This window comes from Trachypithecus francoisi, unplaced genomic scaffold (assembly GCF_009764315.1).
Source record: "Trachypithecus francoisi isolate TF-2019V2 unplaced genomic scaffold, Tfra_2.0 Lachesis_group1, whole genome shotgun sequence".
In the NCBI taxonomy this organism is placed as follows: domain Eukaryota; kingdom Metazoa; phylum Chordata; class Mammalia; order Primates; family Cercopithecidae; genus Trachypithecus; species Trachypithecus francoisi.
In genome coordinates, this window is record NW_022681454.1 from 155,683,795 (window position 1) to 155,700,501 (window position 16,707).

The window sequence follows — 16,707 nt, forward strand, 5'->3', positions numbered from 1 at the left end:
GCTACTTGGAAGACTGAGGCATGAGAATCGCTTGAACCCAGGAGGCAGAGTTTGCAGTGAGCCGAGATCTCGCCACTGCACTCCAGCCTGGGCAACAGAGTGAGACTCCGTCTAACTAACTAACTAACTAAATAAATAAATAAACAAACAAATAAATAAAGCATGTACTGCAATTCACTAAAAATATAGTGACTAAGCATTTCATGAAATTGTAATAAACTCCATTTCAGGTATTACTTATGCTACTAGCTATATTGTATTTTATAAATATAAAGACATGTAATAATTATAGAGTCTCATATAGGGCTAAAATACATGAATTACCATCTTTCAGTTTTACATGACATTTTAATCAGTCAATGTAATATAGCTAATGGCTTTCAGTACAAAAATCTGAAGGCCCATTTCTATCTATTCACTATTTCTGACGGGCTATCTCACCTTGAAGTAGTGAGCAACCTCAGAAACTGTGAGATTAATCTACTAGAAAGAGCTCTGAATATTCAGCCATTCTAGATTTGGAATTCCCTATTTCCATTCTCACAGCAACACCCCTCTGACTTGATTGATATAAACATATATCCCTGGATACATTAGGCGATTTTCAGTGCTCTGAGGTGCCAATATGCAATAAAGAAAATAAAGGAGGATCTGAACACATGGCTGCATAAAAATAAACTGAAAGTAGTGTATATGTACGTAAGAGAGAGAGAGTGCGTGTGTATCTATGTGTGTGTGTATGTGTGTGTAGATTGCAGGTGCCATAATACCTTTATCGTCCCAGATACACACTTTTAATTTGATTAGATACAGTCTTAGCATAATATTTTCCTATGGTTTCATATACATAAGAACATTTGCTTTATAGGAAGAACAAGTGTGTGGCTTCCCCTTTTCATGTTCACCGATATATATGACGTAATACTTGTCTCATTGAGCTTATGGAGGATTATAGAGTTTTGAAAGATAAATGTTTATAATAATACCATTGTTTAATGTCCTTCTAAAATTATAAGCCTTAGAATATCTTATATGTAAAGGACTTTTAATACCATGGATATGTTGTGCTAATATTTACCAAAAAAGATGAATCATATCAAGGGAGGTTAAGTCATTTCTCAAAGATAAGTATTTAGTAAACAAACTGGCACAAGTCCTAGATAGTTTCTTAGAACACTATTGTGACGTGTTTATCATCATCGATTTTTTTTCTTAAAGTTATGAAGCTTTTAAATACTGAACAGTATTTATGTAAATTTGTATTCTGTATTATGTAAACAGTATTTATGTAAATTTGCAGGAGAGTCAATATTTATAACCACATGATTAAAGGAAAATAATACATAAATAATAATGCATGTCTATAACATTTATAACAAAAAGTATCACTAATAACAGTATGCTAAATTTACATAATGTACAATTGGTAATTTGTTAAATAAAACATGATCTATTTTAGGAAAGAACAAAAATGGCAATATTGATCTAAATTATTTACTTTTTTATTTTTATTTTTTAAGAGAGAGAGTCTTGCTCTGTCACCCAGGCTGCATTAGCCTCCTGATTATAGGCCTGCGCTACCATGCCTGGCTAATTTTTTTTTTTTTTTAGTAGAGATTGATTTTCACCATCTTGGCCAGGTTGGTCTTCTGGTCTTGAACTCCTGACCTCAAGGGATCCACCCTCCTTGGTCTCCCAAAGTGCTGGGATTACAGGTGTGAGCCACCATGCCTGGTCTGAATTAATATACTTTGGATATGATTTCTCAAAATTCTGGCATGTATGAATACTAAGTCTTATTTCATAATATGTATTTGAAGATTAAAATGAGGTGATATATGTAGAAAACTCAATACAATGTCTGAAATCTAATGGATATTTACAAAAATATAAGTATTAAAATACATTATATGGAAGTGCTCATTAGGGAAATAACTTTAGAGCTCAGTGTCTCTTAATTGAAAGTCTTAACCAAAATATAACTGGAAATGAAAAAAATCATACTTTACTTTTATCACTTCTGAATGCGTAAAGGCAAGAGTGTCCACTTGAAAAAAACAGGAGGAGAAAATTTTGCAATAAAAGCAACTGAACTTTTTTGGTGGATGGACAGTCTAACATCCTTGTATTTACAGAGCAAGGGTAAGGCTGATACTGAGGAGCATGCAAGAGTGCAGTAGTACAGGCACTTTCCACAAAGGATATTATCATTATGGTTGTCATAAATCTTTTACATTATTTTGAAAACTAAAAACTTTATTAAGTTGACAGACTCTGTAAGTTATTTGTAAACCAATAATTACTTAAATCTCAAACTCTATTACCATTTTCTCTGAGAACTCTAGAGAGATGCTCTCAAACATAAGTGAATAAAGAAATCATAAATTTAAATACTTCCTAAAAAATATTAGGAGTGAACTAATTTATTGAGTTTCTTATTTTAGATATGTTCCTCAAAGGAAAACATTGTCTAATAATAGTTATAAAATTCTCAATGCATTTTAAATACTAATGTATAATATTTTAACATGTTTTATCTGTTGTATTACAGAAGAACACTTTACTAAATATGGCTGCCTGGTAGTTGATCCTTTCTTTCAAATCTGTAGGACTATCTCATTTTTCTGTTATAATCTTCAGTGCAATTTTATGGAAGATTATCTTTAACAAATGTTTTATGTATTATTAATAAAAGTTCAGGGCACTGGTATCATTACGTTGAGGTTGCTGTCATTAGCAGAAATAGGCACAGAATGTAGAAAATAAGACTTCTTCTAGACATACTCCTCACAATGTAATAAATGTGTTTGAATAAATGAGGTTAACAGTTAAGAACTTCAAAGAATTACTAGCTGATAATTGATTATTAATATCAAATGAGGACATAGCCCACATTTCAATAATTAATAATCAATGAACACAAAATATTTGATTTTCAGAATTTTTGTCATCTGCCAATGAGTAAGCTATAACTTTCATGGTTCGAAATGGGTTTTTATCATTTAATATTAACATCTGAAAACATTTTTAAGAGGTCATTCCTAATTTCTAGTAAAATAACATTTCAAGATGATTCCCATAAATAGTCAAGAAAAATGTAGTGCTATTCTAAGTAGAGATAAGCAACAAGTCCTCATGTAAACATGTATCTGATTTACTAGGGCCGGGTGCGGTGGCTCACACCTATAATCCCAGCACTTTAGGAGGCCGAGGCGAGAGGATTACAAGGTCAAGAGATCCAGACCATCCTGGCCAACACGGTGAAACTCTGTCTCTACTAAAAATACAAAAAAGAAAAATTAGCTGGGCGTGGTGGCAGGTCCCTGTAATCCCAGCTACTTGGGAGGTTGAGGCAGGAGAATTGCTTGAGCCCAGGATGCGGAGCTTGCAGTGAGCCGAGATCACACAAGTGCACTCCAGCCTGGGCAACAGAGACTCCATCTCAAAAAAAAAAAAAAAAAAAGTTAGTAGTCTAAAAGCCACAATGTGTGTGAAATTTCTGAACCATGTGCTAGCTAATAATAGTGAAAGGAGTGACAAGCATCATCTTGAAATTGTTATTGCATTATAAAAGAAAACATGTTCCTAGATAGCGGTTGGAAAAATATAATTTCTACTACTTCAGATGATATGATTTATATAGCCCAAGGCAATAAAGTATCAAGAAGAAATCTACAGTACACTTATTTTACTATAATAGCATACAAATATGATTTAAGATAAACCTGAAACCCTGAAACCCTTCATAAAAAGGGAGATGCGTACTCAGTAAACTTAAAATGCATGTATCGTTTAAATGCACATCATACAGCACATCTTGAAGTAAAAAATCTCCTTTGCAACACAAAAGTATAAAACTTGGAGTTAATATGAGTGCTTTGAGGATAAATAAGTCTAATAATTTCACATATAAAATAACAAACAATACTTCAGTTTGCTGAAAATGCACATAAATAGTTTGGGAATCCCTGGAAGAACAGTCTTACATAATTCATTTGAACAAAATATATCTAGCTAAATTATTTAAAAATACAAATGCATGTGTTTTTTATTCTTCAGCAATATAGACACACAGATGACCCAACAGGGAAAAAAATACATTGTAAAAGTCGGTCAGTTGTGGGGAAATGTGCAGAGAGGATTTTATTTGGACTTGTTATAAATAAGCAAGATTGTATCGACAATCTAGAGAGCCTCTGAAGTGTAACTACCCTTTCAGCATTTCAGAAGACCACGTAAGCTTAGTAACTACTTCATGTTCATTTTTAAATTTTTTTAGAACATTGAAAAAGGTAAAAACAGTACACGTATCTTTCTATTCAAAAACGAGGGAAAAAACTGGACAACTGTGCTTCACTCCTTAGACAGGCTTGGGGTTGGGATGCATTCGGGAAGGGAACGGTGAGCAACGAAGCCCAAAATGTAGACTAAGAAGAGCCAACACGTGAATGGAGACACCAGAGGGAACAACCTAAGAAAAGTCTGTGATATGCCATCATTATGATCAGCAGAAGCACAAGTTAATGGAAGCCTTTTATTGAAGGATGACAATGTACATAAACTAATTTATTATCTCGATGAGTAAACTTCAAAATTTAAGAGTGTGACTATAGAGAAAAGAGTCTTCCAACATTAGAATAATGTGGCCTATTAGCATACTAGGAGCTATCGCCAACTTTTAATGCATAAATATGTTCTAGCCTTTTTGTAGAAAATTAACTAGATGGCAGTGACTAAATAGTTGGGTCTCCATGAAACACATTTTGAGGAAGCCCATTTGCCAATACATAGAAGAGACACAACACCAACTCTTAGGGAAAATGGTTGGTGGAGTAGTTCAATCACCACAATATAGGGAAAAAATAAAATAAAGTTGACGTTTTCAAGAGCACTGTATGAAGGTGGAAAACATCAACAGAGAATACCCATTAGCCCTGGAAAATGCTCGAAGAGCTCAAAATGGCTGTAAAATCACACTGAGTATTTTTAATTATCATTACTTTCTCATTTTTGACTTTTTATTCAAAGCAGCATCACATCTCTTTGTTCTTTTATGAGTTTATGTAATTGTTATCTTAAAGCAATCATTTCTTACCTTTGACTCTTGAACTTTCTTGATTTTTTTCCTGCTGGAAATAAAACAGAAAATAGGTCAAAATATGTAATTAAATATGTGGTCAACAGTTTCATATAAAGTTTCACTATAGAAGGATCAAAATGATTTTTGTACGTATTCCCAGGAACATGATTCTTACCTTTAAAAATATTTACATACAATTTTTTTGAGAGAGCATTTTGCTCTGTTGCCCAGGCTGGAGTGCAATGACATGAACATGGTTCACTGAAGCCTTGACCTCCCAGGCTCAAGTGATCCTCCCACCACAGCCTCCTAAGTAGCTGGGACTACAGGCATATATCATTATTCCAGGCTAATTTCTTTTTTATTTTTTGTAGAGACGAGGCTTCCTTATTTTGCCCGGCGTGGTCTTGAACTCCTAGGCTCAAGCAATCCTCCTGCCTCAGCCTCTCAAACTGCTAAGATTAGAGGGGTGAGCCCCCATACCCCATCTTATGTAAAATATTTTATTGGAGTAGTAATAACTTGGTGGGCATATAGTTCTCTAAGAAATCACTAAATTGTATGAATATGGATTTATAAATAAATAAGCCAATGGTTAATGAATAATAAATAATCATGCTTCTCAAATGCCTTAGGCCATTCCATTTAATCCTAACAGATATTAAATAATACCTTCAGAATTTGCTTTCAATGGCTCTGCATTAATCATAAATTATTGGTGAAGGAATACGTTTAGGCACAAACATAGAGGAGAATTTTACTAAGAAAGCACAAATGACTTTTCAACTGTCTTTGCTTTAGTTTAACTTAGAATTGGACCCCATCTCACTTCTTTAAGGCTAAAGTTGACAACAATTCTATTGTTTATTCAAAAGCTGCTCCAGTCAAACTTGTCTTTCAGTTTGACATTCTCCTTATTAGTTACCAAGCAACCCCAAAAGAATTAACTTGCTTTCAACTTTTAAAGTGGATATTGTGCACTAACTTCTCAATTAATATGCAAACACAGTTTACTCTGTCTAAAAGTTTCAGGGTCTCACACTGAAAATAACTTTGAAATATGTTTCTAAGAAAAAAATGACAATGACATATAAACTGAACTGCAGAACTGTATGAATGCCAATACATTTTGGCAAAAGTGTAAGAAAATATAAAGAACTGATTTTGTTGCAAACATTAATCCAAGATTTAGAATTTGAGAATAAAATGCATAATGACAAATGTGTATTTATTGAATCAGCTAACCTAGTGATATAATCCTGTTAGGCTTTAAACTTGGTATTCTAATTCTCTCATCCGAACTCACCTAACCTCTGTGTTTGAATTGTTCTGCTCTTTATTAATTGTTTAATTTAATTTAGTTTAAATTAAACTAAATTGCTTAATTTAGTTTAAGGTCACTTAAACTAAAATTTAAATGTGCATTACTTGTATTAAAAATACATTAGTTTTTCATAATTATATAACTAGCAGGCTTAAGTTTTCCGAAAGAACATTTGTTAATGAGAATCTCTCTCTCCCTCCCTCTCCTCTATTAACATTCATTCATTCAGTCAGTCAGTCAGTCATTTATTCATTCATTATTTCACCAAATATGTATGGATCACTTTTTATGTGCCAGACACTATACCTGGTGATAAGACTATACGGGATGAACAAAATAAAATAATTTGTATCCTCATGGAGCAGACTGTATACATTTTATTCAGAAAAGATATGCTACAGAAGGTGACAGTGTTGGAGTAGAGTGACTGCAATTATACATATAGCCACAGGGATAAATTGATTTTTGAATAAAATTCTGAATGAGGTGAGCATGAGCCAAGCATATATATGTGAAAAACATGTCCTAGGGGAGAAAAAAATTTCAAATGTCCTCAGTCACATGCAAGAGTTCTTAGCATTGTCAAAAATATTAAGGAGACCACTGTGTGTGGACTGGATTGAAGGAAGGAAATTTAGTAGGAAATACAATCTGGGTGGTAATAGGAGCCAGACAGACAAGCACTTGGGGCATTTGGTAGGACTTTGGTTTTTACTCTGACATAGCTGAGAAAACATACATTTCTTCTCAGGGGGTAACATTATCTGGATTACATTTAAATAGAATCATTTTGGCTGTCTATTGAGAATAGGTTGAAAGGGCAAGGGGAAAGTCAAGGAGACCATTAAAGAAAGTATTGCAGTAATCCAGGTGGGCTGTGACAAAAACATGGAACAATGTGGTGGCAGTGTATTTGGAATATCTACTTAGAGCAAGGTTTGCTTATAGATTAAAATGTTGCTGTGAGAAAACCAACAAGGATGACTCCAAGGGTCTGAGCTGCTAAATGGATAGAAATACGTACTTATTCCTTCTTCACCTGTCTTGCAGCACTGCCACACTCTCTGAGATTTTCTTCTAGTTCCCTGGCTACCCCTATTGAGTTTCCTTTACTGCTTCCTCTTTTCCTAAGCACTAGCATCCTAGGCATTGAGGTCTTATCTTTTTTCCATATAGCTCATTCTTTTAGCAATCTTATCTAATTTCCTAGCCTTAAGTTTCGTTCTACTGCTAAGGATTTATATATCGAAACCAACCTCACCATTGAACATCAGACTCACATATTCAACTGTCTTTTTACATCCCTACTTGGGTTTCTAATAACATGGCCTATCTGTAATGTTACCAACTGAATTTCTGATCTTTCCTTACTTCCTTGACCATCTTTTTCATCTTAGTTTCAGGTAACTCCATTCTTCTAGTTGTGCGTATCCTTAGTGTCACCCTGTGTTACTCTGTCTCTTAAGAGATAATAAACCTCAAATTTTCATTAGTATGATTTTTAAACATATCGACTTTGAAATTACTTTGACTATAATTCCAAGGATTCAAAGTAGGTAGATAAAACTCATAGGACATACTTCAACCAGATACATAAAGTTTGAAGCCACTAGCATAGTATAAATTATCACTCTATAAATTAGAACATAGAGTAGAGCTCACTGATCTCTAACTGAGTATTGCAAAATGTTTAAGAAAAATATAAAGTCGAATTAGCCAACAAAAGAGGATGGAAGCATTAAAAAAAGGAGAAAAATCAAGAGATCAAGGAATTATGAAATCCCAAAGAACACGTTACTTAGAAGGAAATTTTCAATAGCATAGAATTATTCTGAGAAGTCAAGTACAATTATGTCTAAGAAAATACCCATTCATCATAATGACATAGATAGAATCACTGACTTTAGATAAAACATTTTTTGGTGCTCATACAGGATTAAAAGTCCAATTCAAGTTATCTAAGGAAGGAGAAGAGGGTGACTGAGATATGTACAAAGTGGGAAAAATTACATGATGGAAACACTACTAGGAATAAAAAGCCTGTTATGGTGTGGAAACTAAAGTCCATAGAGGTATTATGTTTGTTGTTTATTGACTTTTTGCTTTATTTTGTTTAGTTTTGTAATACTACATGATTATTTATATCACTGAGATTTGAGAATATATAAATGATGGAAGATACATAGTAGAAAATGAGAGGATTAGGATAAAAAGAAGAGAGAGCATGACCGATTGTATAAGGTTATTGAAAGGGTGGATGTGATAGAATATAACTGGGGACAAAAATTAGGTAGAAAGAAGACCAGTCTCTGAAATAGAACAGATGGGAATAGGAAGGCTTAGTTATAGATGCAGGAGGTGTCTAGGTTTGATATGATGAATTAAACATGTTTGATCTCTGATGATTTATTTTCTTTATGTAACAGAAGGAAAGGTGGTTGGCTAATTGTGGAAGTTTAGTGTTTTGTCTGAAATTTGAGAAGATAGAGAAGATTTTAAGTGCATTGCTTTTTGCAAGAGTAGGTGAGAAGAGTCACACATACTGGTTAGTATGATTGAGCCAATCCTAGTTGAGTTTTGTCATCATAAATTTGTAACAATCTTAGGCTTAGTTTACCTATAGTTGAATAGGCATTTCATTGATATTACATTGCATTGTATTTGTTTTCTAAAATCAAGTTCTCTACTGTACAGTTTTATATAATTATAAATTGCCAAAGCAAATCTGCCTAAATATTCTATAAACAAGAAATATTTAAGAAGCATGATTTGGAGAAGGGAAACTAGTAATTAATTAGTGGACTGGAAAGGACGACAATAGATTTGCAAAGTGAGGACACTTACGGGTAAACTCGTGCAGTACTGTCAAAGTTGTATAAACCCCTTTCACTAGAGAGTTATTTAGGATTTGCAAATAGTAACTGCTTCAATTTGCTTCTACTACGTCAGTATAGATTTTCCACAATTTTATTTTACAAACTATAACTTCATGTTCAAAATATGTACTTTAAATGAAGAAACATTATAAAGAAAATTGTGATTATTTAATTGTGTGAGAACTCATGAGTGATCAGAAACATTAGTTATTCTGTCCACACAATTCATTTGAGCAACATTCTTTTTTTTTTTTTTTTTTTTTTTGAGACGGAGTCTCGCTCTGTCGCCCAGGCTGGAGTACAGTGGCCAGATCTCAGCTCACTGCAAGCTCCGCCTCCCGGGTTCCCGCCATTCTCCTGCCTCAGCCTCCCGAGTAGCTGGGACTACAGGCGCCCGCCACCTCGCCCGGCTAGTTTTTTGTAATTTTTAGTAGAGACGGGGTTTCACCATGTTAGCCAGGATGGTCTCGATCTCCTGACCTCGTGATCCGCCCGTCTCGGCCTCCCTTGAGCAACATTCTTATCTTAGGAAGACTTAGATCTTGTCCATAATAGCAGAATGTTTATATTTCTAGTTATAACTTAATTTTAACATTCTTTCAAAATATTTTCTAATAAAGTGAATTTGACTTAAAATAAGAAATATATTTGGTTATGTGTCAAAGCTAAATAATAGCAAACCATTCATGTTTTACCTTGTACTATGCTATTTCTTGGAAGAATTCCAAAGTGCTGTGTATTAATTACATCAGCACACTTCACGAAATCCAGTCCAGTAATGTAAGATGGCTAAAAGCTCTAGCAGACAGTATGATAAAGATTAGCAAAGACAACCTGGGAAGAAGTGTGGCTTTACAATAAATATAAGAGTCAACAATATGGTATCTTAAATATTTTTAAACAGAAATAAAGTAAATGTAATGTAACTAAACCAATGTAAAATTAAGTCAAATTGGGATACACAGTAGTTGTACAAATGAGCTATAAGTGGTTCTAAAGCATCTAAACAAACTGGGGTTTAGCAAACAACACCATAACACCATGTTGCTAGTCTTTTAACTGGGCCAAATATTACCACACTAGGAGATATTAAGGATATTTCTTATCCAGTATCTGGATTTATGACATAAAGATTATTAACTTTTGATGATGGCTATGTTATAACATGAAAATGGATTTCTCCTGAAGAAACACTAAGAATTCCTGGCTATAATATCTTCAAACGTAATTTACCTGTTTCCTTCCTTCTTACTGAGAAGCAAATGTTCTCTGGAAAGGGAAGAAATCATCTAAATGCTAAGTGCGTTATCTCCACTGTAACAGCATTGAGGTAGTAAACATTAGACTATCAATGAATTGTCCTCCCTTTCCATACTATAAGCTTAAATTATTTGAAGGGAGAGCCACACAGATAATACCCTTGAGTACTATTTTATAATGTATATACATATGATGTTACATGAATGAGACTAGTCATGTGCATTCTGGTCAATACCAAGAATACTACAGACTTCCTTTCACATGGAGGGACCTAAGAGCGAAGCACATGCAGACAGAATTGAGTTGGTCCCCTAAAGAGTGAAACTGACGCTCTCTGACTCTGAGAGAGTATACATAGTCCTTTGCACTATACATAAAAATAACTTGTTTATATAAAAAAGGAAGCAGAAGATATCAAGTAGATATAAGGCAAGGTTCTTTTCCCTTTTAACATGGGAGTAATGAGGGGGAAAAAAATCTAGTTTGCTATTGTTTTTCCTTATCCCCATGTGACTTGTTTGCATTTGGTCATTAATAAAAAACATACAGTAAGACTACGTCATTCTAGATAAATAACAGAATTAACATGATTATTTTTAAAAACAAGTCAAAATTAAAAGGAAAATCCCTGTGAAAATTTCTTCTATCTCACTGCAGCAATATTGGAAAGTTATTTTCTTTTTAAGAAATTTCCTGTTAAGCAAACAGCATTTCCTTTAGTTGAATAGGTGGCACAAGTTGAGAAACTATGAAGTCCAGGAGAAAAAAATGCAGTACTTATTTATGATTTTTCTTTGACTAATATATACAATAAAGCACATTCAAGCTGTATTTAGCTTGACTATATGCTGAAAATAAGTTAATTTCTCTCATGGGATTTGAGAAAAGTCAAATGTATGGAAGACTTTTACCGGTATATCGAATAAAGCCCAAAATAAATCAATAAACATAAAATTTACAAATTAGCAAAAGACAGAAATAAATTCTGCAGTAGTCAAAAGTGATGTATTCTAGCTAAAGTAATCTTTCTATCAATCCATATTATCCATAGTTCTTCCTACATTAAACTGATGATATAATTCACCAAGTGTCCTTATGTATACATACTTCAGTGCTCAGGTGTGAGTGGGTGATTTTAAACTCATGAATAATTGTCAATAGATCCTAATACTGAAAATAGCCAATGGATAAAAATAAAGTATATAAAAATATAAATTTTGTGGGAAATATACGTATGAGTAAACCTTACTAATTTTAGCAGGCTGCCTAGTTGAATTTCCTTCTCAGAACTCTTCTCTTCTCTCTGATTGTAATTATTACTTCCCAGACAAATGCTACCAATTAAAAATGGTTTTAAAAGTGATAATTTGCAGCAGAAGACCCACATTCATCATATATTTGTTCTCATGTGCTACATGGGAGAAGTATAAAATATTTAGGTGTTTTAAAAGATATTATTAGATCTACTAAGTAATATGGATTGTAAATTCTTGGAAGTTGAGAATAGGAGAATATCTCATAGATCCAGTCTCCAATAATCCCACAACAAATTTATTCTGTGCTATTCTGACACATGAATACTCATGAACATGTGAGTTTCCCTCCCCAAAGTCACTTACATACACATACATATAGGTACACACACACATGCACACATTTTATCAAAACCATCTACTTTGGTGGTGGCAATTAAATTATAAAAATGCCTGGAAAATAGAGGGGAGACGGTTGGCATAGGAAAAAAATGCCTGAAAAATAGTGATATTGTCATTCATAATCCACTGTATCAAGTGTATTCAAATTTGGAATCATACATATATTATCAGTAAACTATAAAGCTAATTTTCAGTTCTACTTTCCTTAATCAAAATCTTATCATCTTTTATTTAAAATGCTTTTTCTTAGAATTTGAATCACATCCCTGATCCAGTCTTAACCTCCTCAACAAGGCCTTCCCTGAACATTCTATCTAAATCAGCACCTCCATTATTACTTATTTTAACTGTTTTTTTTTTTTTTCATTTTTCACAGAAGTCACTACTTCTAAGAATAATGTATGCTTGTCCATTGTCTGTTCCTCCCACTGGATTTTATCTTCCATGAGGAAAGGTATTCTCCAGTCTCAACTGGCATATCCTCAATGTGTTAGAGGATATGCCAGTTGACACTTTTCCAACAGAGTCTTCAAACTCCAGAATTCAATAGTCAGGGGGAGGGATAGGCAGAGACACACACAAATATATGCCATAAAATGTGATATTCAATAGTGGAATTATGTATCAAATCTAGATAGTACAGTCCAGAGAGGAATGTATTCTTTCTTAGCTCGGGCAGCTGAAGGTGAGCTGTGAGAAGGCCGGGAACTAAAGAATTTACAAAGAAAGATGAGATAGTAAAAAAAAAAAAAAGTAGTTTATCTCCACAGCAAAGTGAAAAAACACATTCTGTCTAGAGCACATAGCATAGACAAAGTTATAGATTCAAAAGAGTGTGTGATAAGACTGCAAAACAGCAAGTAGTGTTGTTGCAGTAGTGCAGAGTTGGAACAGTTAAGTTACTAAACAAGGTTGGGCAAAGAGTATGTTTCAAGGATTCATGGAGAAATGAAAGTAATTTTCTTATGTTGGTAAGAAATGTCATTAGATTTATTAGTAGCCTAATGAATATATATTTAAATACAACCTGGAAAAGTTATAGAATGTCAGTCAACAGTCAACCAACTTCTCCTTTGGTTTAATATTTTGATGTGAAAGTATTCATTCCAATGCTAAAATTGTAGTTGCTTCTTATTGTATTTCATATTGCTTTCATATTTCATATTGCCCTTATTGTATATTCATATTGTATTTGCTGTGTTTATGTAATTTTCAGTAAGAAAATCTAGAGACAACTTGTGATTGGGTTGAGATATTCTCAGTATTGCCCCAAATTATAAATAACATAAACAAGATATCAACAACATGCACTTGACAAAAAAAATCGAACTAGGACAGAATTTACCACTAGAATTTAAAAAAAAAATTGTATTGTTATTTTATTGCATACATATTCTGATATTACATATTACATTTAGAAGTTATATGAAGCAGGCCGGGCTCGGTGGCTCATGCTTGTAATCCCAGCACTTTGGGAGGCTGAGGAGGACGCATCACTTGAAGTCAAGAATTCAAGACCAGCCTGACCAACATGGAGAAACCTCATCTCTACTAAAAGTACAAAATTAGCCTGGTTTGGTGGTGCATGCCTGTAATCCCAGCTACTCAGGAGACGGAGCCAGGAGAATTACCCGAACCCAGGACACGGAGGTTGTGGTTAGCTGAGATCGCGCCATTGCACTCCAGCTTGAGCAACAATAGTGAAACTCCATCTCAAAAAAAAAAGATGTTATATGAAGCAAATTCATGTGTGTCTAAATTGAAAATAATAGGAAAATATATTTCCCATTATGGGAAATATTACTCATGGTTTAGAAGTATTTATAAACAACAGAAAGTTTATTGTTGTTGTTGTTTGCTTGTTTTTCACCAAGATCATGTATGTTCAAATCCAATGGATATGACATATACCCTTAATCAAATCAATACATGCGGTGTCAAATAAAGTCTTTAAGAATTTTCCCAGTGTCATAATGGACATCTTCGATTCATGGACTCATGAAAGACATAAACACACTGACTTTCACACAATGAGAAGCATGGACTGGGTTAAGGAATTGCAGCCATTTAGGGCAGAAAATATAGCATGGATAAGGGATGGATCAGGTAGTGAGATATGTTAGAAAATAACACAAAGTCTCATATTAAGCATAATAGATAATTGAAATAGTGAAAAGGGTAATTATATAATATACTTGTAAAAACCTCTCCATGGTACCCACACATATAGGCACTCCTCTCCATAATAAATTAGAAACTTATTTACTTCTCGATGTATGTTAATTTGAGGATTTGAAAAATACTATGGAAAAGAAAATGTTCTTTTATCTAATGCGTGATAGATTTTAAAAGTTATGTACATCCTTCTTACAACATCATTGTTTTGTACTACTAAGCTTTGAGATGAACTATGGGGAAAATCTAAAATTAATATACAATCATACCTCAAACATATTGCCGGTTCAGTTCCAGACCACTGCCATGAAGTAAATATTGCAGTAAAGTGAGTCACCTGAATTTTGCAGTTTCCCAGTGCATGTTATGTTTACACTGTACTGTAGTCTATTAAGTGCGTAGGAGCATTATCTGTAAAAATCAATGTGCGTACTTTAATCAAAAGTACTTTACTGCTAAAAAATGCTAATAATCATATCAGCCTTCAGTGAGTCATAATTTTTTGCTGTTGGTAGGTCATGCTTCAGTGTTGATAGCTGTCAACTGATCAGAGTGGTGGTTGTTGAAGGTTAGGGTGGATGTGGTAATTTCTTAAAATTAAAAAAAATGAAGCTTGCTGCATTAATTCTTTCTTTCGTGAAAGATTTATCTGTAGCATGTAATGCATTTCATGGATTTTATCTAGAGTAGAACTTCTTTCAAAATTAGAGTCAATTCTCTCAAAGCCTACCACCACTTTGTCAACTAAGTTTACGTAATATTCTAAATCCTTTGTTGTCATTTCAACAACGTTGACAGCATCTTCACAAGGAGTAGATTCCATTTCAAGCAACCACTTTCTTTGCTCATTCATAAGAAGCAACTCTTTATCTATTCAAATTTTACTGTAAGATTGTGGCAATTTAGTCACATTTTCAAGCTTCACTTCTAGTTCTAGTTCTTTTGCTATTTCCACAACATCTGCAGTTACTTCCTTCAGTGAAGGGTGGAATCATGGCAAGTAATCTGTGAGGCTGCAATCACCTTCTCCAAAACTCCCGTTAAAGTTGATATTTTGACCTCCTTCTATGAATCATGAATGTTCTTAATGAGATCTGGAATGGTGAATCCTTTCCAAAAGGTTTTAAATTTACTTTGCCCAGAGCCAGATCCATCAGAGGAATCACTGTCTATGACAGCTAAAGTTTTACAAAATATATTTCTTAGATAATAAGAACTGAATGTCAAAATCATTTCTTGCTTTATGTGCTACAGAATGAATGTTTCGTTAGCAGGCATGAAAGCACATCAGTCTCCTTATAAATCTACATCGGCCCTTATGGGATGACCAGGTACATTGTGAAAGAGGAGTAATATTTGAAAAGGGATCTTTTTTCTGAGCAGTCGTTCTCAATAATGAGCTTAAAATATTCAGTAAACCATGCTGTAAACAGGTGTGCTATCATACAAGCTTTCCTCTTTCATTTATAGAGCACAGGCAGAGTAATTTACCATAATTCTTAAGGACCTCAGGGTTTTCAGAATGGTAAATGAGCATTTGTTTCAACTTGAATGCTGCTTCCCCAGCAGCATTAACCCCTACCAAGAGAGTGAACCTGTTTTTTCAAGGTTTGAAGTCAGATATTGACTTCTTTCTCGCTAAGAAAGTGGTGAATGGCATTTTGTTTTTCCATAGGAGGTTGTTTCATCCACACTGAAAATCTCTTGTTCAGTGTAGCCACCTTCATGAACTATCTTAGGTTTTCTTGATAACTTTCTGCAATTTCTGCATCAGCACTTGGTGCTTCGTCTTGCACTCTTATGTTAGAGAGACAGCTTCTTTCCTTCAACCACGTGAACCAACGTCTGCTAGCTTCCAGCTTTTCTTCTGCAGCTTTCTCGCATCTCTCAACCTTCACAGAATTGAAAACTGAGAATTTTGCTCCGAATTATGCTTTGGCTTGGGGGCAGATTGTGCTTATTTTGATTTTTTTAGCCAGACCATTGAAACTTTCCTCATATCAGAAATCAAGCTGTTTCACTTTCTCATTACTCACATATTCACTAAAGTAGCACTTTTAATTTCCTTCGAGAACATTTCCTTTGTACTCACAACTTGGCTAAATATTTGGTGCAAGAGGCTTAGCTTTCAGCCTGTCTCAGCTTTTGTTATAACTTTCTTAGTAAGCTTAATCATTTCTAGCCTTTGATTTAAAGTGAGAGACATGCAATTCTTCCTTTCACTTGAACACTTAGAGGCCATTGCAGGGTTAGTAATTGGCCTAATTTCAGTATTATTGCATCTCAGGGAATAGGGAGGCCTGAGGAGAGACATGGTAACAGCTGGTCTGGTGGAGC

At 34.0% G+C, this 16,707-nt stretch overlaps 1 protein-coding gene across 2 annotated transcripts in view; it reads right to left on the reverse strand.

Moving 5' to 3' along the window:
• FSTL5 (follistatin like 5) overlaps nucleotides 1-16,707 on the reverse strand; it is an 812,556-nt gene that overhangs the window by 673,332 nt on the left and 122,517 nt on the right. Inside the window, exon 3 of one of the 2 annotated variants that reach the window (XM_033215581.1) lies at nucleotides 5,096-5,126. In XM_033215581.1, the coding sequence (XP_033071472.1) occupies nucleotides 5,096-5,126 (31 nt within the window). Of the gene's footprint in view, nucleotides 1-5,095; nucleotides 5,130-16,707 lie in introns of both variants that reach the window. The other variant, XM_033215579.1, reaches the window with a different exon arrangement.